Consider the following 25,873-nt stretch of genomic DNA (forward strand, 5'->3'; position numbering starts at 1 on the left):
TCCCTTTGGGGACGTTGCAAAATGGACCATCATTAACTATCTAATATTTGAGGTAGAGAGCACAATTGAGAGCTCAAAGCGAGTAGAAAACTAGAGTGCCGAATAAAAGTAAACACCTAAAACAAACAAGAAAAATATTTGATAGGGGAAGTCGAGGAAATCTCCATATGTATGCATTATAGCTTGGGTTTGAGGATAACATCTGTACTAACATTAATATTGGGAATACACGGAGAGAGAAAAAATACATTTTGACAAATGTGTTGACACTTGAGGAGTCAGAGTAACAGATGATTTGCAATCAACTAATTAAATTCATCGTTCAGACATTATATTTTTAATGGCATTAATAAAATACAGTTTTTGATCTAGCCTTTTGCTTTCTGTAAGCTCATTAGATTTATTTTATTCATCGGGTCTTCTTGCACATAGTTGGAGATTGAAAAACAATACCATTTCAAAGTAAACAATGATTGGCTGTCATCGTGTTTGATATAACCTGATTGTTGATGGTGTTAACAAATGACTACCATAGACCTGCAAATGCCGTTTTGTTTGGGCTTTTTAGTACAAAAGAGCTCAGGCATATGTGACTCCCTTGGCATGTGTAACATTAAAATTAGGGAACCAGTAATTATAGCGCATCAATGAGGTAAATTAACCAAATTGCCATGTTCAGAATGGCTGACTTTATTTTTAAACTTGCAGTTCACAACACATTTATTATAATTGGATGATTTATTAACAGACATCAGATTTCAGGCACTCAAGAGACCAATATTGTTACAATGTTTCTTTCCCCAAAATATTGACGGCTCAAGTTTTTAGTGTGGATTCATTTCTTATGTGAGAATTGTTTTGAGTCCAAACAAATGTGAAAATTGTTTTGAATCCAAACAAGCGTCACAGAAGGGATTGGTTTTAACTTCAAAGCCTCTAGTGTAATTAAGTTTGTTCTTGGAAAGTGGACTTTTTGACCGCTTGTTTTTATCAAATGCATTCTTGTAAAGAAGGAAAATGCAACTCTAGATGTACAAAATGTGCAAAAACAAACTGTGCTTTCTAATTAAGCAAGTGGGTTAATGAAAAACCACTTTAACCTTGACTGTAAACCGTCAGGGAAGAATGTGTTCAGGCAAAGTGGACATTTCTTCATCTCAAGATATAAATAATAATAAGGTAAGTCTCACACAGTATTTTCTTACATACAGTAGCATACACTTGTGCTTTTTTTTTTTTAAATGTAATTTACTGCATGTCCTCTACTGGTGTCCCTTCCCTCAAAAAGTGAATAGTTGCCAGGTGCATCATACTCTTAACTCATTCACAGCCAGCCCAGTTAAATTGGATTTTTGATTTATATAGGTGTCGATGGTTACATTATTCACTGCCAGCCTTGTAAAAGTGGATCTCTGACATCTATTTCTGCCAATGGTTGAAAAAGGAAACAAATACTGTAATTCCCCAAATATAAACATACTTTAGAACCTTTCAACCTTTGCAATAAGCATAAGCATAAGCATAAACATACTTAGTTTTTTAAACATATTGGCCGTAATATTACATACAATCATTACCGTAATGAGACAAGCAAGAGGGTAGACAGTCTGTTTTAAACACTGCTGTGGTCTAATGCACTTTGTCAAAGACAAATTTCCCACTGGGGACAATAAAGTTTACCTTATCTCATCTTAAAAACAACTACTAGGAGCACATTTAACCTTACGTTGGCGAGGCATTCACTGACCACTCACGATGTGAGGAATCTGAAACACAATGCGTAGCAAAAATAGAACTATGAACAAAACAAAATATGAAGGGTTTAGGAAGATGAGATTTATTCTGTTTTACTCTCGTTTTTAGATTGTTGCCAAAGTGTAGGTGCGTCTTATACACGATAACATAAATATGTGGGGAATTACGGTGATTTCCTCCCTGAAATACAAACCTTTCCGTTCCCATTAGGAAACCAATGAGAGCATTTGAAATCCGTTGAAATTTGTTAGCAAAAAAGCTAAAATACTGTGTTAACAGTCTCTCAGATGGAGTCACCCGTGTTATAACGCTAATGTATAATTTATGCAAAGTGAGAGGACAAAACAGTGAGACACCAGCAGGCTGTTTAAATCTTAAACACCAACCTGCCCTGACATTGTTATGACTCTAGGATTCAAAACTTTACTCAGTAATTTAGTAGTACAGAAACAAAACAGAAGGTGTCATATAGCTTTCACGATTTTTCGTATGTGTAATGTCTGGAACGTTTTAAAGTGACAACTACTCTTGACAATGACAGAAAAAGGATGATTTCATAATTGTATAGTCATTGATTAAAATAATTAAATAAAAATAGGTCGAGTAACACAGTGTCATGAGATTCTATACATGACCTCAGTCGAAATTGATGTCCCTTCAAAGACTAGCATGTGAACATTTCAAGGCATAACCAAGAGGGAAAAAAATAAAACAAAAACATATCAATTATGAACAACTTATGTAATATTTTATGATAATCTGCTTTATTATGAGGCGTGTAAATGTTGTCATGTCATTTGCAAACAAGTTGCATTTGATTTCTGTGTTGTGATGTGAACCATCATTGCTATATTAATTCTATATGACTACATGGAAATTTGATTTTGACAAAATAATACTGTGATTTATATTTGAAATGTTCAGAGAGAAATTAGGTTTGAAATTTTGGTTTAAAAAAAAGTTCCAGCTGTAATTTACTTCACATTGTTTGATTTTGAATCCCACAGTACGACTAATTTGATATTTTGTGTCACACTTACCTTTTGACGGAATAGATTAAATAAGATCAAAAAGAGTGCTGAAGAAAAGCACATTTACTATAATGAGATCAAATTAGAAAGGGTATCAAAACATGCCTTTAGAAAGATGATGCTCAGTTTTAATTGACACTATCAACTATAGTCAAACAATTCATGCGGTGTAGTTTTTAATGGGATTTTTTTTTTGTGTGCAACATCTTGACCTATATTACCTCAATTAATTAGTTATGAGTAGGTATTCTTCTTCCTAGACCATTTTAGAGCTTTTTTTTTCATGCAGATGCTTTGAGATCAAACTGTTTCAGAATTAATCCTAAATTATTAGAATTGAGCAGATAGAAATGAGCTTTCCAACACTTTCTGCAGAAAGAGGGTTTAACAAGTCATTCTCATCTCCGATGGGTTATATTTCATCACCATATCTCTGTGAAATCTTATCCAATTTGCAGATGATCATGCAAGGTCAGCAATGCCAAACCAAGCTCTGCTTCTGACTTACTAAAAACAAAGGCGGCAGTTAGAGTCAAAATGGAAAATTCCATTTAACATGATGTTATCTTTCACAATGATCAAAATTATAGTATATCTCCCTAAAACATTTCCCTTTCTCAGTTGAGATCCTATGTTGTGTCCGTATTAATGTCTCACTTGACATAATTTACAGGTGTACGTACCTAATGTTGTGGCCACTGATTGTTTTATTGGCCAATTTGTCATCTTGGTCTAAAAGGGGTCATATAAAGCCAATCCAGCAAAATACCAAAGAAGAAAATAAAGAGTATTACTTCATCACCACAGAGCTATGCCATGGGAATTCCCACTTTTCTGTACCTTAAGGAGGTCAAGCCAGTAAGGTTAAGCTATTAATAATAACTGTAATGGTGGTGGGGTTTTTTTGTTTTTTTTTGGAATTAAGAAGCACAAGTCATGAAACTGTTAGAAGGGGACAATGAAGTGTCATGTTGCAACAATAAAGTGATTTGAAGTTTATATGCTATATTTATTGACACAGCTGAAAATGAATTTGTTGGAAAGCCCTAAGTCGTCATCCCTATATGACATGCAGAATAGCTCCTTTCATTTAATTCATGGACGGCCACTCTTTTTCCCTCGTCAATTGTTCAAACATCCTTGTTTCTATTCCATAGGGAGTTACCTTCGGACAAGTTCAATTTGTTTGAAATGGAGGTCTTCGGAGATGACTTGCTGATCATCTTACTTGGGATGTTCTTTACTCAAGTGATGACAGTTGTGAGATCACAGTGTGGAAGGTTGAAAATCATCTCCAAAGACCTCCAAAGGCCTCGTTGTCTTCAACGAAGAGGAAATTAGGCGGCGTTTGACGAAAGTGCGATGCTCTTTGCAAATGCTCTAAACTCTTACTCTTAATTGCATACCAATATCAAATGCATATCAAATTAATAGGTATATAACATTTTAAGACTTGTAAAAAGACATTATAGAACTTATTTCACATTTGAATCAATGTGATTCAAACACAGATACGTGGAAAAAAATTGGTCTGTTTTGACTTATGCGGTTTATAAGTCGACCCCCCTAATATGGGTGTTGAACATGAGGAAAAAAAAAAAAAACCTCGACCTGTACTGAGGAATATGGTAGTTATTTTTTTAAGACAAAGTTGAAAACCTGACTAAACATTCAAAAAGTGCCATGATTAAAACTACAAAACAAAAATATTTTATTAAACTACTGTACTATTTACTACAAAATTAGGTACTACAATATACCTGCTAGTGTTGACATGTAAATTATTATACAACACACATCAAACCAATTATGTATTATTAACCAGTAAAAACTTTAATTTTACTTTTATGTGGATTGTCAATCTTTTTTTTTTTGGTTGTTTTTTGTTTTTTTGGGCGGACCTTGGAAAAAGAAACCTCAATAAGTGAAAGACACTTAATCCACTAGAAAGTTGAGGTTTTAATTTGCCTCATTGTTGGATGCCTTCACTTAGAAATGCTAAATGCATCCATTAAAAAAATTGCACACTTGATATTTTTTCATGGTCGCAAGAGTGGAGTGGATTGATGAATGATGCTTTTGTGTGCAAATCTGACTACATTTTCCGATTTGCTTGCGTGGGTGGGTGCAAAAGTGGTTGAGGACATTTTGAAGCTTAATTGTCAACAATAACTGAAAATGATCAGGTTCATCATGCACATATGTGCTAACAAGTACAGTACCTGTTATTTACTTCTTATGTGTATATACGGCTGCATAGTGTATAAACAAAAAAACATGGATAAAATAACACATTTTGGCCATGGTTTTACATTCACAAAATGCCCAAGTAGAAAATAACTTCTAGAAGACGTTCAAGAACTGGGTAGAAAAAAGTTTCTTGAGAAAGAAATAATGGCTGCAGCATTCTATTGTAATGAAATTACTAATGTATTTATATTAAAGCAGTTTGTAAAAAATGGCAAACTGATACAACACCAAACGTTCCGATAGCTACAAAATGAAGTTACTCTAGTGCAGATAGAAGTTGTATGTTCGCCTCTCAAAACATTTATACAACATATGATTTGCAGAACCAATCAATTTTGCTCTGCAAAATGATGACACTGGCCAAGCACGATCAAGCCGATCAGATCAGCATAAGGTCTAGTAAATACCACAGTCTAGTCCAGTTAAAAATGTGGAAACATCCTCGAATTGTTGTTTTTTTTCCTCTCAGTTTTACAAGAATACTTAAATATTTGGCATCATGAAGAAATTTGATGGAATTATTTGGTAAACAAAAACATGTTCATTAAAACAATGTTTGATAGGCACCTTTTACCCATATAGCTTTACATATCTTAATTTTTTTTCTGTCACCTTTAATATGTGGATGATGCTTTATCTGGAAGGATTTTCAGTTCACAGCTGTGCATTTTCAAGTTAAATGTTTGAATTTTTTGACCCCTTAATCTGTTTGAGATTAGGGTTGTTGTGATTTTAGGCTCCTCAAGTAATAACCTAAAACAGTTATTGATTCATCTTCAGTTTTACTCCACTGATGCACTATTTCACCATTATTTTTCTCGGAGTAAGCTTGCAAACAAACTTTTGAGAAACAAGAGGTGAATTCATTTCTATTCAATACAACCACTGACCAGTGTGCGCCTTGAAATTCTTAAATGTTTGTTTAGCAATAGTGCTGTGGGGAATTTTTTTTTAGCGCGTCTGCTATCGACTCTGATAAACAAATTCTTTTTATTTATTTCATTTTTAAACTCTTTTGGCTTCAGTTCAGTTTCAGTGTGGAGGGCAAATCGGCTGTTTTTTTTTAGATTGTTTTGCCTTTTTGGAGTCTTGAATTGAGTATGTGATTGAAGGCTTGGTTCCAAAATTGTGCCTGAGACATGAGTGCACAAACCCAGAACTAAATTACTATAATAGCAAAGGCACAATCATAACAAAAATAATAATAAAAATCAAATGTATATTTAGAGGATGAGGGTTTAGGTTACGATTTCTAATCCAGAACAGATTTGTTCATATGACATTGCTTGAACTGTAACACAGGGAAATGCAAAAGTGTGCAAGGCAACTTAATCCCCTCGTTTGTTTACAAAGTGTTTTGAAGACGATGCAGACACTAACCTCAGCTTTGATCTTGTTGTCTCCAAAGCAGAGGTGTTGAAGGTATGCTGCAGCATTGGACTGCACAGATGGAAACTGATGTTGCAGCATCTGGATAACCTCTGGCAGCTCTGGATCTCTCCAGCCAAACTCCCTGAACAGACAAGACAGATGGAGACATTTTGACTCCTTGGGAGGTATAATAAACGTCTTGCCGATATCACCTGAGGAAAGACAAATAAAATCCACACTTTCTGTCAAACCGAAACCAACAGAATATACTTTGATAAATATAGTTAAAATGGATACAACAATATTGCATGAACAAAAAAAAATGAATTTTGAACCTCAAAATTCTCTCTTTATCCGTCTTTGAAAAGAGGCAAACTGCACACAAATATCCATTATTTGTACATATCACAAAGAAGTGAAAGGAAAGTCAGTTCATGATACGAAAAAATATCTTTAATACAAATGGGAAGAAGGTTTTTTTTCTTCTCTATTTGACCGGATGAGTCAAGAAATAATGTCAAATTATATATATTATATTATTTTTTTGTGTCCTTGATATTTTGAGCCCTGAAAAAACTATGTGCAATAGATTCCAACACTTATACTTGTGTGGTATATTAGGATGGGATACATCTTGAAGGAGTATAAACTGCCTTTACAACATTGTAAATTGTCACCACTACTTTCAATTCAAAGAAAAGATGGTAAAGCGTCATTTGACTTATGCAAATGGGATATGCTATTGACAAAAGTAGCTCTGTGTGTAAATGTTTTGAGCTTTTGGCATGCGTTTTAGATGGTATTAATTGTTGAAGTGTTAAAAAAAATAATTTACTCAAATGAGAAAAACACAAAATATTACATTTTACTGATGAAAATGGGTAAATAAGTTAGTATCCTTTTTCTTTCAATTTATTGTGAATTCATTTTCAAAGTGTGGTCTTTTAGGAATTGTCTATGCTGTTCTTCTATGGTGTGTTATTTTTCCCTCTGCTTCTGAATGTCAGCAGCGGTTGCGTTTTGAAAAATTTTCAAAAGTAGTTTCTGGCTCTTGAGTGACTTGTGTCTTGTGTATGAAAAGTGCTATATAAATACATTTCCTTTGCATGGCTGTACAGTAAAAAAAAAAACTCCAAGGTAACAGATAATAAGGTAAATGTCCACATTTCAGTAGAGATTCTTCCTTCTTTAAATCTACTCCTTCTTTAAATCTACTAGAAAAATCCCACACAAGATTAAAACAAAAATGTGTTGGGATAGGGCCCAGCAAGCCTGCGACCCTAGTGAGGATTAGCTGCTACAAAAATGGACGGATGGAATGCTGGATGTTTTTACATTTTATTTTGGGGGTACGATGACTTGATTATTCAAATGAATAATCGATAGGATAATCCATTTTAAAAAGCTCCTATAGTGAGAGCCATGTTTTTGGAAATGTTTAGACTGTACAGATATTCTCAGGAGATCCACGGACATACTGTATATACTACAAGGCATGGGACTTATGCTTATATCAATTTTCATCCCCGTGAGCACACTGGAAAGAGTAAATAAAGAAAAATAACACCCAGGAAATGGACTCCCTCATAGTAGCATCCCCTGCTGATAATTCCTCCGTAATGGTCCCCTGAATGAGAAAATTATGAGTGTGTGTTAAAGTGTGGGTGGGTATGTCTCCACAATCATCCATGTTATTTTCTTTAATAACCACCCTGCAAGTAACTGGCTTTCAGGAAAGCTCCCAACTCCCAGCGCGATCCCACATAAGCTTTTGTTGAAATTTTGCAACCTGCATCGATTTTGCTCTATGAGGATTGATTTTGCTGTTACCACCTTCAACGCTGGCTTTTGTGTGCCAAAAAAGCTCACGCTATAATCCGCATCTAGATATCCCGGTTTATTTTCCTCAGTTGCCCGCACATGAAAATAGGGTAAATACAGAGAAATTGACCAGCCTGAGGAGTAGGAAATGGCCCTGGCCTCCACGCTGTGGTCTCTGCTGGATCAAGAGCCTGCAGTGTGTGAAGCATCTTTGGAAAGCGGAGCGCTCGCGAGGAGTAAACATGGCTCTCCAAGATAAAGTGAGCTCTTGCCTGGACGGGTCTTTATCTGCCAAATGATAAGTGTTCATTCAGCTGGAAAGCACGGCTGATGGAGGGAGGTAGAGGAGCGATAGGAAGACCGTGCAAGAGGAGGGGGGGGGCGATCCCTGGGCGTTTAGGAGGAGAGACCCTCAAACAACACTAAATCACATGGGCAGATAACATCAGGGCAGTTTGTTTATGTGTGTGTACAAGTGGCAAGATTTGATTAAGGCTTGGGATGTGGACACAACTGGCTTGACTTGTTTGTTTCCAAAGCGAGTCAGAGTGTGTGTGCGCGCGCATACTTCAAAGTGTATATTTATTTCTCTCTTTAGCTTTGTTTCTACACAAACCTGTCTGTGTGTGCGTATGTGAGTGTGTGATCCATCCCTTACAACCTCACATCTCTGTCAGCGCACGTAATAGAAAGCAGTGAGATAGATCTGCTGATAAGATAAGCATCATGGCTCACTATTAATTAAAAAGGCCTGGTAGGGAGAGCCAGACACACACCGAGAGCAAAGCGGAGCAAAACGCTGAGGGAGGGTGGGCGTTGAGAAGGAAAACCCCACGGGGACAACAGGCAAGAGGGTTGCGGGAGGGGGAGTGTAAAAATAATTTTCTTTTTTTAAAAAAAGGGAAGGATAAAGAGGTAAACAGCCCACAGACAGGACACCAGTCAACACTGGTGCTAATGAGCGGTACAAACCTGTTAGACACACTGCTGGGCGACGGGCCAGTGACGTGAAACAGCGGGATGCAAACACAGAAACACAAAAGGGGCGACAAGAGTAGTGCCAGCAAAACCGCAAGGTTCACACTAAATATGTATTAAGGCAGCTTGTTCTCGCCAGAATTTTACAAGCTTCACTACCTCTAAATATGGTAGATATATTTTTAAATGGCGTGTAATGCTTTATTATTTGATAAATGCATTTTTTTTTTGTCTCGCGGCGCCTTGGAGCAGATTATTGAAGCGACTGAATCAAAGGCAAATGGATCAGTTTCAAAACTCAGTTAGGGTCTTCTGTGTAAATCCTGCACGTTCATCGTGTGTTTTTCTGGGTTCTCATAATTCGTAAGTAGAATTAAAATTGCTCATAGGTGTAGATTGTTTTGAAGTGGATGTGTGAAATGCTGATACTGAGCAAAGACCCTGACATTTAAATTTCAAATTGACACATCTTTTGACAACATTTTGATTGACTCAACGTTGTTTCAATTGACCCTAATACCAACTGCCCTGAAGTATTTTAAATTACTGTGTTTTCCGCACTATAAGGCACACCGGATTATAAGGGGCACCCTCAATTGATGACATATTTTAAAACTTTTTCCATATATAATGCACACCAGATCATAAGGCGCACCCTCAATTTATGACATATATTAAAACTTTTTCAATCACAATATAGTAATACGCAAAGTAATAATAATAATAATAATAATAATAACTCAAATTAATAACTCTAAACTCTCAATAGCATAATAACTCAATGTCAATATGACCAACCTTGTTCAACTGTAAACAGGTAAAGCTTACTTTATCAGTTCATTCCCCATCTATGAATCCCGATCTCAATATTCATCCATATATAAGGTGCACCTAAGGCGCACTATCAGCTTTTTAAAAAATTTAAGGCTTTTAGGTGTGCCTTATAGTGTGGAAAATACGGTACATTACTTTCCAAGTGTTGCACTACAACATGACATCGTGCAAGACCTCAGATCAGCATCACAGCATCAATTCGATCAATGTGGATTTTATTTTGGCTCTGTGTTGTTTTTTTTTGTTTGTTTTTTTTTCCCCAAATGGATCCCTTAACCCGCACAAATAATTTTGGAATGAAAACAAAATGACTTAACAGAATACTGTGTCAACCGTGCCTGATTTAGCATGTCTACCTAACAGTTCAGAGGTCCCAGGTACAATTCCAACTTTACCTCCTGTGTGGAGCTTGCGTGTTCTCCGCCTGCTCTCGTGGGTCTTCTCTGAGCACTTTGGTCTCCTCCGACATTCCCAAAAACATGCATGGTAATTGTATTGGGCACCTCAAATTGCCCTTAGGTGTGGTTGTGAGTGTGAATGGTTGGTTGCCTCTGCGTGCCTTGCAATTGGATGACAACCAGTTCAGGTTGTACCCTTCCTTTAGCCGGAAGACATCTGGGATAGACAACAGTCTATGACCCGAGTGAGGACAAGCAGCAATAGAAAAATAACTGGATGAATGAAGATCTGGTTTATCTCTGTAAAACTATTATGCGCCCACTGAAGTGTCTTTGCAGACCCCCATGGGTGCATATACCCCCATTGGAGAACCGAAATTGAGGAATAAACCGTAAAATATGCAGGAAAATTGCATCACTAATGGATCCTTTTAAAACTTAAAAAAAGGAATAAAGCCGTTTACAAATGAATCAAAATAGCAAGTAAGAAATAACACCATAACAACAATCATATGATGCATGTTAAAATTCATGTCACAATTAAGATGCTCTTAATTTGAAAAGAAAATGTACAGTTCGTTTCATAGCATCACAATGCATACGACTGGCTGACTGGTCAAATATTTCATACACCCTGAAGTATTTTTGCTTACCCCATATGGGGTATTCCTGTTTGAGAAACTGAAATGGAGGATTAAACTAAATAAAGGGTGTTCACTGTTCCTGATTACATGATCAATCAGGCCCGATCACAACATTATCAGCAGATTAGAATCAGGGGAAAATGAATGGAGGCAGGAAAAGAAAAAAACAAAACAAAACATATATAATACAATGCAGATGTATCAAATTTCCGTAGTGTCAGCCGATCCTCAAAATCGGGTGACTCTTGAATCAGGTAAATAATATGATCAGGATATGCCCAGTGTTCACAGAAGAATAACATGGAGATATGATCAACACAAATCCGAAGCTTCATTAAGCATACTTGCATTTATAACAACATCTTTGATCCCTTGTTATCAAACGTCAATTAAGATTGAAATAAATCCTTTAGTAAATAATGTTAATTTATAATGAACTCCCAGTCTATCTATGTGTGCCCTGCAATTGGCTGGCACCAGTCCAGGGTATCCCCCACCTACTGCCTGGAGACAGCTGGGAAAGGCTCAAGCATGCCTGTGACCCTAGTGAGGATAAGTGGCTAACAAAATGGATGGATGGACTTTAAAAATTAGTCTCTACAGTGTATAAATATTTTATTACAGTAACAGTGACAGAGTAAGTCTCAATGTTCCAAGTGACTGATACAACGTGAAATTTGGGGAGAAAATGAATAATAAATGCAGAATCCTTTTGCAACAAAATGTTGACGTGAGAGTCTTCTGCTAACTTTAGACGGGGTGCATGGTAGTAAATATGCAACACTGTAATTTATTACGTCCTTTTTGCCCTCACAGTTCAATTCACATCAATTTTCAGAGCCCACAAAACATTTGAGGAGACAGCTCCCGACAGGAAGTGTTGCTCGCTTGCCCTAATCTGATTGGACAAGGCCTGTCATTTATGTTAACTGATTGGCGGACAGGAAAGCATGATGCATACCAAAGCAGATGCTAATTAGAACCTGCACATCCATCTTGAGGGCAATGAAATGGACGGAGGAATGAAGGTGGTCAGTGGGGGGGTTAAGAGATATTGGAGAGAGGAAAGTGAGAGAAAGTGCCGAAAACAGTTAAGGTAATTTATAGCCTTGGTGATGAATAGTCTGCATGTTACTCTGGAGAAACTAAATAAGAGTTTGACTTTGACAAAGGAGCCACTCTGAGCATTCTTTTTAAGTAGTGGCTAGTAAATCATTCTGGCATCAAACATTAACTGCTTTCATTTTCTCTCTTTCGTCCAAACTCTGACTTCATTTAGCCATAATATTACGCTGAAGTATTCTAACAGGAACAGGTTGGATTAGTGAGTGTGAGTAAAATGCTCAACATCTTCAAATATGACATTGAAAGGATAACCATCCAGGAAATAAAGAATAAAGGCATCAGTACAGGAATATTTTGACCTTATTGAACAAATTAATTTACGTTATTAAAAGGGGACCATTTGTCTTAAAAATACAAAAATGTCACTCAAGCCAATGATCATTCTTCAAATTTAAATGTTCTGCACAATTAAAATGACTAACCCTAACCCCTACATAATTTCACACCATTATTAGCATTATCGTAACCCGTACAGTCACATCTCGAGATTGCAGGACCTGCACAAGTCAAGACCAAAAAGTATAGGGACGATTAAAAGTGATAAAAAAAAAAAAAAAAATGTTACAACAATTCCTCTGACAAGATGACGCTAAATAGGGAGCAAAAAAAATGAAAATAACCAGACATATTTGGTGAAGACTGCATCAAGTTGTTGTGTCTTTTTGGCACCCCAAAATTCTGGCTAAATGGGATCCGTCAGTGCAAATAAATTGATGATTTGCCACACGTTCATAATGATGTGTATGTCTTTACTTGGCATGGATTTATCTAATGCCAAGTATCTAATTATCAATTATCAATGTTAAAACAAGTTTCAAGTGTACAATTATTTGACTCCTGCTGCTAGCTTAGGTAAAATGGATTTTTTACTTACATTGCTGTAAAAGGCAGCCCGGTAAAAAATAATTTCGACATCTATAGCAGTCAATGAGCTAAGAAAAAAATTCAAGTCAGTTGGATGTGTTTGTTGTAAGACTTATATATTTTTTTTAATGTTAATACAGGGCATGTGCAAAATATTGAAAATCTGCGAGACAAAGACTTGTTGTGTGTGTTATGTTGGACTGTGAGAAATTTCAAGACAGTTGCATTTGTGTGGCAAAAACAAAACTATTTGGTTTACTGTATATCAGGGCCCCAAAATGACCCCAAGTTAAGCCATTTACTGCCGGCCCAGTTACAATAGATTTTTGTTTTCATAACTGTCCATGGGAGCCCAATAAAAAGGGATCTTTGATGTCTATTGCCATCAATGGCAGTGAATGAGTTTACATTGACAGACAGAAGCAGGACTTCTTTTCTTGTGTCAGGCTCATGCTTGGATAGTACACGCCTTCCACAACAAATAGATTAATACATTAAATATTGATTCTTTGAGCTTTTATCTCATGAATGATCGTTTGACTTTTGGGCTATCACATGGCTCTGAAAGGGTTGACAAAAGACTGTCATATCTTTTTCGTAGACAGTAGCAACATTTCAATAGGTCCTGCAGACTAGAGCATATTGTGATGATCCAATATTTTTCAGTACGTGGGTTTATAAAATAAGCTTTTTTGGATAAAATACCACTCACAAATGACAAATACATCTTTGCTCTTGTACTGTCACAATACTAAAACCTTGACTTTGACTTTTGGCATCTGGTAAATCTGTGTTTGAATAAGATTAATTAAATGGGAATTAAGTAATGTCACTTACAAGGCTTATGATTAAATATACCTCTAACTCCTTATAGTATGCATTCATTTTAGAGTGTAGGCTGCATGGCTCTTTTTTTTTTTTTGACGAACTTATGAAAAGAAAAAGACGGCATTAGACTTGTCAGTGTGCAACCTTCCACGCTTTGATCTTACAACAGTTGCCACTTGGGTAAAAGCTTGGGATAACATCCCAAGTAAGATGATCGTCAAATCTTTTCCAAAGACCTCTGTTTCAAACAAATTGGAAGGGCCCGAAGATGACGAACCGTGGAAGAGTAACAATGATGTTTGAAAAAATGACAAGGATATAATATCTTCCGTGAATTAAATGGAAGGAGCGATTTGGCGTACCAGATAGTGGAGATAACTTTTAGGGTTTTTTGTCAAAAAAATAAAGCATTGAAACTGCATATCATTTTATTGTTGCAACATTAATTTCAGCATTTCCATCTATGTACGCGCTTACACTTGCAGTCTTGTTTGCACACCCCTTCCCCATAACCGCAACAGCATGTTGATATAAACGATGTAGAAATGCCTCTAAAAGTAACATAATTCTGTCATTTTATAACACACGCCATGTGTTTAATTTGACAGCCATGATCTATGTCATCACTGAAGTCAGGTGTAGACATTTTTATAAAATTCACCCCAAATTAAAAAAAAAAAGTGTATGTGTGTGTGTGTGTGTGTGTGTGTGTGTTATAAGCAAGGTCGACTTGTACTCAGAAATATGGTTGATAATTATTGGTAGAGTACCGGTATCGATACTTGGCGCATCAGTACTTCATCCTATTTGTCAGTTCTCCTTCTGCCAGAGATTTGGAAAGTGCCAAATGAAAGTAAGTCAGTATAAGAAATCTACTCTTGGTAGAAATAGAAAAACAGGGGTGAGAAAGAACAGAAAGAAAAGAGGAGGCCAAGAATGAGATCAAGGAATGTGATGAAGAGAGGGGGACTACATATTACTTCTTTTATCAAGCTCATCACGTCGGGACTAGTACGCCAGATGCGACTTTCTCTTTTCTTCTATCCATACAATTGTCTGCACAACCAGCATTCCCCCCACCCACGCCGTCTATCTTAGTCTGCTTCTTGTTCTATATTAGATGGGTTGGGAAAAAAAGACCAAGACAAGAAAAAAAATCAATAGGCTTTCTCCAAGGCTCTTCCGATCTGGGATGGATGGCTAGGGAGCGTGAATGAAAGCTAACAAAGAGTCTGAGTGACAAGAATATGAGGTGTGGAATGAAAGTGGCTTACACATCACACTGGTTTAAAGAGGAAACCATAAAATGACGGCAAACATACCCTTCTAGGAAAACACACAGACAAACAAACACGCACACATGCAACTATTCGTCAGTGAGTTAAGAATGGAACAGTGAATAATTCTAAATACAGTCAGTGTTAGATAAATTTAAATTACAGTCATTTTGGGGGTTTCTGAATGTAATTGTAAATATGGATATTATAGTGCTATTGCAAATGTTTATCGATGTTACATGCCAGTACCTGAAAATTAATAATTATATTAAAATCAAAGAATGTTTTAGATTTCAATTTTTTCATATTACGCTTCTTTTTTCAGTCAGCTCTATGATATGGATGATCGTATGAACTGCAATAACTTTGAGTTCACTGTAGAGATCGACCGATTATCGGCCGGGCCGATATTTGGAAATATGACGTCTATCGGTATCGACCTTTTTTATATCCGACGAACCGGCTGATTTGAATCAATCAATGTAAATGTGTTGCCTTTAAGGCTGATTCAATGGGATGGTTTTTGTTTTAAATAATGCTAAGAAAATAGTTTCTATCTTGTTAAATGACTGCTGTGTTTCGATGGATGATTGTTTTGTTTGTGCAAAGGTAAGGTTTTGCCGATAGAAGTACTTCCGGCTTTGCCGATGACGCATTTTCGCACCCGGGTTTACAGACGGTCGCTCTCATCGAAGAGCGTGCTATCTAATGTCATCCTCGGTGAATCATCAGTTTCATTCGTGAGTTTCATTTGATTATATTTCCCACATGAGTATCGACACTAAGGTATATTTTCCTCGTTTTGACGATTTCTGGTTTTTCCGATGACGCATTTCCGTTTCCAGGTTTGAGCATTTATTTGTGAGGTTCAATAAACATGCTTTAGTCATTTCAATGCAATTGTGTTTGCATCATTCAATTTTACACACCAATTTTTACACTTCTACTGCAAATGAATATCGGCTCCAAATATCGGTAATCGACCTCCTCGACTACTAATAATCGGAATCGGTCCTGAAAAACCCATATCAGTCAATCTCAAGCTCACAACTATGCATTTGTAAGAGTTAACAGCTTGAATTTCTTCACTATGTTATGAATGTGAAGGTGTTTCCAAACATTTGACTGGTACTAGAAAATTATTTCAATTGGATACTATTATGCAAATTTATACTTTACATTTATTATTAAGCCAAACAGTTCTTAATTGGACCGATTGCACAAACCACATGTGATAAAATGATGACAAAACAGAAGGCATTTTTGGTTTGCATTTTAGGTGGCTGAGAAGGAGCATTTAAATTTGGCTTTAATTCCACAAATAAGAGGATTACAAAAAGCCATTTTAATCTTTTACATTTTTATATGTGAGTGTTATTCGCACTTTGGATGTCAAAAAGGTTTTGGGACTGAGTAGTTTTTTTTTCCCCGTTGGAAATGGTCAAAATGGCTCTGAGAATTAAAGGCTGCAGACCCCTGCTGTAGATAGCATTTTACCATGAAAAGTAGAAATGTAGGTTTTACGCAAATAACCAGAGAATGGAATTCAATCTCCCTAAAAATCTCAGAATACCAAATATCCAAAAGTGACATTATCTACTATATAATTGAAAATCATATCTCTGTCTAATCTGATTTGTATGATGAATTTTGAGCTATTCCTATCTAGATATGATCTAGATTAAGTACTTTTTCAGCCATTTAAAACTCAATTTACCATGTTCTAACATTTACATCTCTGGAACATCTCTTCGCATCCGGCTGCATTATCTGATATGGGATCTCAATTACATTTTGCTATTTAGGATCCAGGAGCTCTTATCCAGGAAGTTGTCTGAAATAATGGAACGGGATGATTGTTTCAATGTGTTATCACGGTAATGCTGTATTCATCTTTTTTATCAAAGTGCCTTGAGTGGGTATGAGTAATGTGTGTAATGCTTCCAATGGAAGATTTAGTAGATTCACACAAAATTAAAGTCCTAATTGAATCATGCATTAAGGTGACAGTTTTTGTCCTGAACTCACATGTATATACTGTTGGCACATTCACGCACACAAAAAGAGGAGAAACACACATACATACTGATTATCCCATAAATTATTTGCCGAGCACACATTTTCAGCCCATTGTCACTATTCCCCTTTGGTAAATTTCAATTACTGAATGTTTATGCAGCAAAATATCAAGCCAGTGAAACATACACTTTAGACCGAGGTGACCTTGAGAATTATGTAGGACCCTGAAAACAATGTGATGGTGATATTAAAGAGACAGATCTCCGTGACTGTGACTTGAAGCGTTAAAATAGCCAATTAGACAGTGACCTGGTGCTTATGCTGGTTGCAAGCACAAATAGAGGCGCTACTCCTTTATATTTTTCAGCATGCATCTCTGGATGCACTTTAGACTACATTAAAGATTTGGTTCAGAGACTTTAGACTTGCTATTGTTTGGTAGATATATCTTTGTGTGTATGATATGATGTTAGTCACCGCAAATACACTGCACACTGTAAGCACAGTCACAACATGCATGTTGATTTTTGTTTCCTCATTTTTAAAAATGTCTATATAACCCTTTAAGACTAATTCATTCAATCAAATTCTGGGGATTCAAGCATACCAAGTTATGAGTTCTGTAGCAAATTGGTGAGAAAGCTGTCATTGCTGAAATTCAACACTCAAACTATAGACATAGTTCTAAGAATGACAGGAGACACTAACTGCAGCCATGATCAAACACAAGTGAGTAAAATATTCAATCAAAGTCTTCATCTAGTGCACTCAGCCAATCAAAGCGAGCGGGCAAGATTAAGCTGACGGAAGAATGAGAGCTGGCTGAAAAATTAGGGCCCATTGTCTTTTGATTTGCAAGCCCAGATGCAATCACCTCAACAAGTAGCGCTCCGGCCTCTGAATGAGAAACAGTAGAGATGAGCTCGTTTCGTGCCGATAATGCTAATGAGGACGTTGGCTTGCGCGTGCGCGTGTAATCGGCAAATTGCAGCTTTATGTCACAGGTTTAATGAAGGTTGAGCTCACTGTGACACTCCACATCCACATGCTCCATGCAATTGCAAATTATCCACTGATATTCTGACATGTTAAGGTCAAACTGGATTCCATCTCGTTGTATTTGTGTGTGTGTGTGTGTGTGCACGTGAGTCCATGTGCATCATATGGAGTAAATATATATATATATATATATATATATATATATATATATATATATATATATATACACACACACACACACACACATACACATTTATATATGCATTGGACACCTGGCTTACCTTGCATTTTTTTCATCTCACGACGTGGACCGCAAAGTTTTTACATGCATTAGCTATTTAACATAGGTGTGGATTGCCCGCCATACGGCGAATTTGCGTGACTATCCCAACCGTGGAACAGATTACTCTCGTAGACCGGGGTCCCACTGTATATAGTTTTTCCTGAGCAGTTTTATTACTTGAATTACTTGGTTTGAGGAGCATTTTTTATCTTTTTTTAATTTTATGGAGCATTTTTTGCAGTTAATTAAATTTCATCTCACAGAGATGAAGCAATGTTTCTAAAAAAACAATCTCTATTAAAAATCTAAAATATTATGAATATGGCGGTTTCTTTTGTGTTTCTTGGGTGAACTGTGTAGAATAACTAGTCAGCTCAGCCCCCCCAACCAATCATTGTACAGCAAACTTGTACTGCTGGACTCCATATCGTCAAAAAATCAACTACAAACTGTGGTAGGAGGGTTAGGAATGTCCCTAGTGCAAAGTTAACACAAGCCTGCTCTTCTCACGTCCCAGGTGCTGTCGAAACACATCTAATTATCTATTTGCGTTGAGCCTGTAGCACTACAGCTACAGGTGCACTAATCTTGGACACAGTAAGGGGCTATTGTTTATAACGTGTGACAGAGAGAGGTGTTAATGTAATTTAGTGCTCATAATAAAGGCTATGATTTGTGGTGATGCTGTAGAATTACACTGGATTACTCACTAATTATGGTCACATGGAAAACTGAATGTGTGCGTGCAAGGGGGTAATGGGGAGTAATGCAATAATTGGCTGGCACAGTCTCATCACACTAACATATATTCAGAACACAGCCAAACACTTTTAGTCGCTAGTGGTGATTCCCCGTTCTTTTTCAGGATATTGCCTCGCTCATTCACACAGATGTGCCTGCACACTCCTGTAAATGTGAATTCATGTGGTACTTACACTATCTGCTGTCAAAAGGGGGTCACAGTAGAGGCTAAACTAAAACACCAGAGAAAGCCTGATAAGTGGAGGCAAGGTGACAAGCTGGTTCCAAATACTGAGATTTTTAAATGCAAATATTTTTACTTGCAAGTGTCTACACTCCCCTGCACACTCGTTTTCATCATTGCACTTCCAATAGAACACTGGGTGCTGCATGAATGCTAATAATTTGGCATCACCGACAGGCACGTGTGTGTTGTAAATATGAAAACAGGGAAGTGACGCAAAAGGGACAGAAAACTCATAAATGATTGTATGGCTTGTGCACCTGCTCCACGCATTAGTTTACACTCAAGCAATAAGACAGGAAAGCAAATTGAAATGTGCACTAACATTTGCTAAAAGCTTTACACAACAATGACATGCTGGAAATGATGCTGGTGATGATGACATATAACGTAAGTGCATGGCCATGATGAATTTGGATGACAGAAATGAATAATTTGGATGGTGACGTGCTCTGACAATTACTGTTCCGCAAAAGATTGATGGCGTTTCTCTGAAAGACCTGCTAACTGACTTTCATAACATTGCACAAGACAACTAGAAATGCATGCTCCTTTATGAATGCAAATCTTTTTTAAGATTGACAGTTTTACTAGTAAACCCTTTCACAAAAAGTGTACAGTGTATTTGTCACAAATTGAAAAAAAAAACATTGATATGTTGATATAATAATCAATCAAGCATTAAAATCCCTGGAAAATAGTCCAGTTTGAACAGAATATAGTGCCCAACCTTGGTAAGGAGTCTAAATTTAAGACCACATACTTGGTGATTTTGCATTGGGGCATTTGGTGATGTAAAAAAAATAAAATAAAAAATCTCGACCAAAGGTGAAATAATCTTCAAATATCAAGGTCCACTGGTGACTGATTGTGGCTTTTTACAAAGCATATTTTACTCTAAACCTGCTTGCATGCTGGATGGTTTTGCCATTAAAGTGATTCTGAATCCCTTGCACCATCAAAGTGATGCAGATGAATACCATACACTGAATGAAGATATGAATGAGGAAAACAAACATTCCTCCATTCGCTACATTTGTGAGGGGAAATGATTTCCATATTATTGCAACAAACAGTATATTAAATGTTAAGAGAGGAACTGATTTTGGACACAGAAGCAATCAGGAAAGAGAAATGGAAAACTCAATCTTGCCACACAAAAATTCAACATAACCACAAAGAGCATTAGAATGGCAGCATCACATGATAGCTTGCATGCTTGCTAGCATACATTTCTCATGTGGAGTTTGAAAAAATTCTGAAAATCCGTTGCTGAAAATTTAAAGCTTAAATACTACCAAACGTCATTCCTATATGTCATGATGAAGCAAACTTAAAAAAAATGCATGCCAACTGATACATTAAGTTAAAACAGTACATATAAGACAAAGGTGATGAATGAATGATGAAAAAAGTTGACTAACACAAACTATTATTACAAAATTGCCAAACATGACAATAGCAAACACATAGCAATTGATATCACAATATTATATATGCTACAAATTAAATTTTGAGCTGATTGTGCCAAGCAATTATAGAGATCTGACATACTGTTTTCCTACATTTCTTGAACAATGAAAAATGTAGAAACAACAATGTCTAAATGCAGCCTCATAATTGATCATTTAAAAATTAATGTTTTAGATTTGGTGGATTTATTTATATTTTAACTTGTAAGTAATATTTCATGGATAATAGCCATTATTGCTCTCGAAATTCTTTAAAAGCAAAATCTAATTGGGAGATCGTAAGTCTGTTCATATGGCTTTACTTTACATTGAAAGTTCATGTATTTAGGTTACCTCAATTTGCACTAATTTCTTTAAAATTCAATAAAAAGCAGCAACTTGCTTTGGAATTGCAAGATCCACAAAAGCTCTTATGACTGAATATATTCACTGATATTCACAGGTAGAACTCATTGAATAAATCAGTTATTCAGAATCTCTCGTCCTCATACTACAGGGAAGACCATAGAAGAAAAGATGAAGGCAGAGACAACCATTTGTTTTCATTCCAAGGTCAAGAAAACAGAACCCCGCACATCCCCCAAACAGACACACAAATAGATAGGCCACTTCAAAAAAGGAAAATTACTACAATGGGCAATTTACCCACAACAGGCAGGGGCGATGGCCAAGCCACAGCTCTATACACACACATACACACTTGTGCGCCATCACGTACACGTGCAGCTGTGCCTCGGGGCCAAGGTTCTGGCAAAGCATCATTACCCTCCCCTGGAGGCGATACCATATCCCAGCATGCATTTCTCATGTGGAGTGGAAATTACCCATGGGCCATGCCGAGAGGCAAAAGTGTGTGTCCTCTCCTCTGTATGTCTCCTTTCTTTGCTTTCTCTTTAAATCCCACAGTCACTACGGCACTGTGACAAAGAATAGGCCTACATTGATTGTCATATCCACCCATCGCACCTCTTAGCGTCATCTTCCTCTTCTTCTCTAACTGATTGAGGACATAGACTAATATGGGCCACTCGCAGCCCGCGGACTGCATAGACTATGAGTGGCCCCTCCATTAATTACCCCCCAGGCACGCCTGAAAAAAAAAATGAAAAAGTGGGTTGAGATGTGTTTAAATTATAAAGATGTTTCTACTATAGTGAGCACTCAAATACTGTACTCAAAATTTCACATAAGTTTTTTTTTTCCTTTCCTTTGTGTGCCTACTTTGCATGTCTTTTAATGAAGAAGCTACATTGAAAAACCATGTGCATTTCTTGCAAAATTTTAGGGTATTTGGGCTTCCTTCGATGACAAGAGTTTAAGGTGGAAGTGTGACTGCATCAGAGATAAGCTCTGAACCCCTTCTTGTAGATGAAGGCAGATGATTCATTGTGGCGGCCCCTGAAGGGAAAAAGCTGAAGGGGGGGGGGGGGGGGGGGGGGGGAGAAGAAGAAGAAGAAGAAGAAGAAGAAGAAGAAGAAGAAGAAGAAGAAGAAAGGCTTCCCCCGATGCTTTTCAAAGGCTATCAATTATATGTGCATTATCGTGATTCACAAGCTGGCCCAAGTTCTTGAGAACAGTGGGGTTCCACTGTTCATTATTATTATTATTATTATTATTTAAACACTATCATTGGTCTAAAAAGGCTCAATGTGTTCTTCTAAATGGTGCTGAAACTACAGTACTTAGAGCAAGCAAAATACTCTTATAAGCTATTTAAAAATTTTAGTGAATTCAGTGAATCATCAAGATTTATTCATAAATATGTGTCTTTACATTGCACAAATTCCACTCTTATGAGCACACAAATGAAATACAGCCTCCTAAAATCAAAAGTTACTATTGCATATCTGCCTGATAACGCTGCTGCAAATGTATATTAATATTGGTACACTCGCCATGAAAAAAATAGAACAGAAAGTACTGTATGGCAAGTAGCCAGTAGCCACCATGGTTTATAATGTGAAAAGAAATCTCTGTGCAGTTGAGACAATGGCAATCCCCAGGTGTGGTGTAGTAAACAGTGTAGCGACAGGTTATTTCACTTAAGAGGCTGGGCAATCCCCAGTTTGCTTATAATCCTGTGGTCAAGAACCTTTCACACATACAGTACGGACTTAGTGCAGACTTTCCATCGAGAACAGGTGTCCCATACGTAGGCTCACACTTAACCAAAATAATGTGCCAGTAAAAAGTTTGAAATTCTTGCTACTTTATCTCAATTTAGTGGAGAGAGTTTCATGAACATGCAGAGTCAAACTAAAAGTAAAACCTAAATAAGCATTAGCCAATACTAGACAAACAATGTGCCACAAAAAACCCGTTCAAAGGGATGTGCATCAATGCTAACATTAGCTATTGCAATGCTAAACAAGCATGGTCACGATCTTTTCATATGCTAAATAGATTGTTGGCAAAGTAGGATGCATATAAAAGATGTTCGAAACGAGCAAGTGTCAACAGGATGTGGCAACAACGATGTCCAAAACACATAAAAACTTACATTAATTGCTTTCAATTGAGTCCTCCTGAACGAGGGAACCATCTGAATGAGCACGGACTACACGCTATCCTTAACACACAGCGACTTCCTGACTCTGTGTTTTTGTGAACTCAAAAACGTCATACCTAGTGCAATATACAGTATGCCATTCATTGACGGTGCGCTTTATAATGCGGTGTGCCTTATATTGTGGAAAATACGGTAATACTTAAAGGTACTTTATGGAGGATTAATTGAGTTATTTGTTTTAAAAACCCACCATAAATTTCAATAGCATGCACATAAATGTGTTCTATCACCTCAACATTTTTTATATAATCATAAATCCACTAATCGCTGATTATATTACATGGGGAGCGCCACTGGATTTAGGCTGTCATGTTTCATTTATCTATAGAAAGCCAAATGAGAAAAAATTTGCAAACATAATTCAAACCATTTTTTTGGATGTCATTTTGTGTGCAGGCAAAGTAGTTTCTGGTTTGTATGCCAATTGCAAATAAAAGCATAAAGATTAGGAAAATGTATATGCCAATCGTAAATAAAAGGAGAACGGCAGAGACTGGAGAGTCTCTCTCTCGTGCTCTAGCCCACTCTTGGTGTATTACAACACTTGCCCTTATTGATCTTTCTACGTGTGATTCGCTTGAATGCACGTATTAATATGAAACAAGGACTTTCCTCCCTGACACCAGAGTCTTTCTGCATTAAAGTGTCAAAGCAATAGATTTTAAACAAACCAACCAATTTAAATGTGGATACCTTTACTATTTTCACTTCTTATTGTCTTAAAAACATCCAGATGTTAAATAGAAATGACAGTTAACGCAAACTAGCTTTTGCAGAACCAGGAAAGACAGTAGTTTTACCACCCATGCTGTTTTCACTGGCTTAAATTGGCCACATTTTAGAAAAACTACAAAAGAGGTGGGCACAGACCATTAATATTGATTAAAAAAAAAAAAGGATTAATTTGACCATACTCGGACATACAGTATGAGATTCTGTCAGACAGCAACGATATACAAATACAAAGCAAGAAATGTCACTAAGGCAAATTAATGTTGCGAAAACCATTTCAGGTGACAGAGCATGTGAAGTTTGAAAGAATTAAAATAGTGTGCAAAGCAGTAATCTGAGTAAAGGGTGGCGATATGGAAGAAACTAGAAAAGAAAGCAGAGTTTCAGTGATTTCACCGTTATTTGTTAAATACAAATCTCCGCATGTGTTCATTCACAGAAACACGTGGCAGGAGTATGGTGAGACAAAATAACATTGGGATGACAAAGAAAGTGGTCATAATAAATTTAAATTTCGAGTGAAAACTTTGTTGAGGGCCGTTAGTCCGAGGGCAACTCCGTGTTTCCCGACTACGGCCAAGGGACGGAAACGGGAAGAGATAACAGTACAGTGACTGTACAAGGTTGTATATGTAAGGCATAAATAATTTTTACATCATACTTTTCACATATTAACACTGTACATCTATATGTAGTGGCAGAAATGTTTACTCTGTTATTGTTGTACCCTCAAAAAAGTTTTTCTAATAAAAACATCAATGGAAACATTTGTCTGCGCTAGCATGCTGCAGGCTTATTGGCTCTTTGATAAGACTGAAGTAAAACAAACACATGGGAGAAACAATATAGTGCAGGCTTGTATTTGATCGCTGTGTTGCAACTTCTTCCATTTACCTTCACATCAATCCACATCTCTCTTGGCCAAACTCCCCCTTCAAGATGTTTCTAACACACCTATGCTTCTCTTGAGCTCCTAAGCTTTGTAACAATAACCATCCACACCCACGCTTCCACTTTAGTGGTCCCTAATTCCCACTCTCCCTGAGCTAATGTTCCTCTCTCTCTTGTTCTTAGGCACACACCCCACCCACAATGCCTCACTACTTGTTTCTTCTTCCTTCCGTCTTCCTAATCAAACTCTTCTTGCATTTCCTTCCTTCACAACAACCCAAAACCATTTGTTTTCCTTTATTGTCTACCCTTACTTCGTATAGCGGTTTAAGGAGACCGCACAGACCAAATAACAACCACTAATCTAAATTATAAAACCACTACTCTAAATGATTGTATGCACTTTGATCCACTTTTCTCTTCACCAAATCCCCCTTCTTACTATATTTGCTACTCCATCCCTTTCATTGTGCTTCTTTATCCCCCCCCTCTCACACTTTGCTTATCTAACGCCTCTTTTTCCAGCTTCATCCTCAACCATTTCTCACTTCCTTTATCCTCCCTCCTTTCCTCTCCTTATCCACATAATCTACCACCTTCCTTTACTTCCATCATCCATTAGGGTTTCATGAGTTTTGTGTCCACACTTCTCCTCCATCCTGCTCACTTCTCTACAGCACTAATGGCACCCTAACAGCGTTACTAGCAACTGTACATAACACACACTCACATTTGACTTCAAAGTAC

General features: G+C 36.9%; 1 protein-coding gene across 5 annotated transcripts in view; it reads right to left on the reverse strand.

Annotated features, from left to right (window-relative positions):
* Window positions 1-25,873, reverse strand: part of ctnnd2a (catenin (cadherin-associated protein), delta 2a) — a 243,524-nt gene that overhangs the window by 80,027 nt on the left and 137,624 nt on the right. For all 5 annotated transcript variants that reach the window (XM_088402108.1, XM_088402107.1, XM_088402109.1 and 2 more), the window contains exon 13: window positions 6,417-6,549. In XM_088402108.1, the coding sequence (XP_088258234.1) occupies window positions 6,417-6,549 (133 nt within the window). The remainder of the gene's footprint in view (window positions 1-6,416; window positions 6,550-25,873) is intronic.

Source organism: Hippichthys cyanospilos, chromosome 19 (assembly GCF_059441005.1).
Source record: "Hippichthys cyanospilos isolate Australia breed blue-spotted pipefish chromosome 19, RoL_Hcya_1.0, whole genome shotgun sequence".
NCBI lineage: Eukaryota > Metazoa > Chordata > Actinopteri > Syngnathiformes > Syngnathidae > Hippichthys > Hippichthys cyanospilos.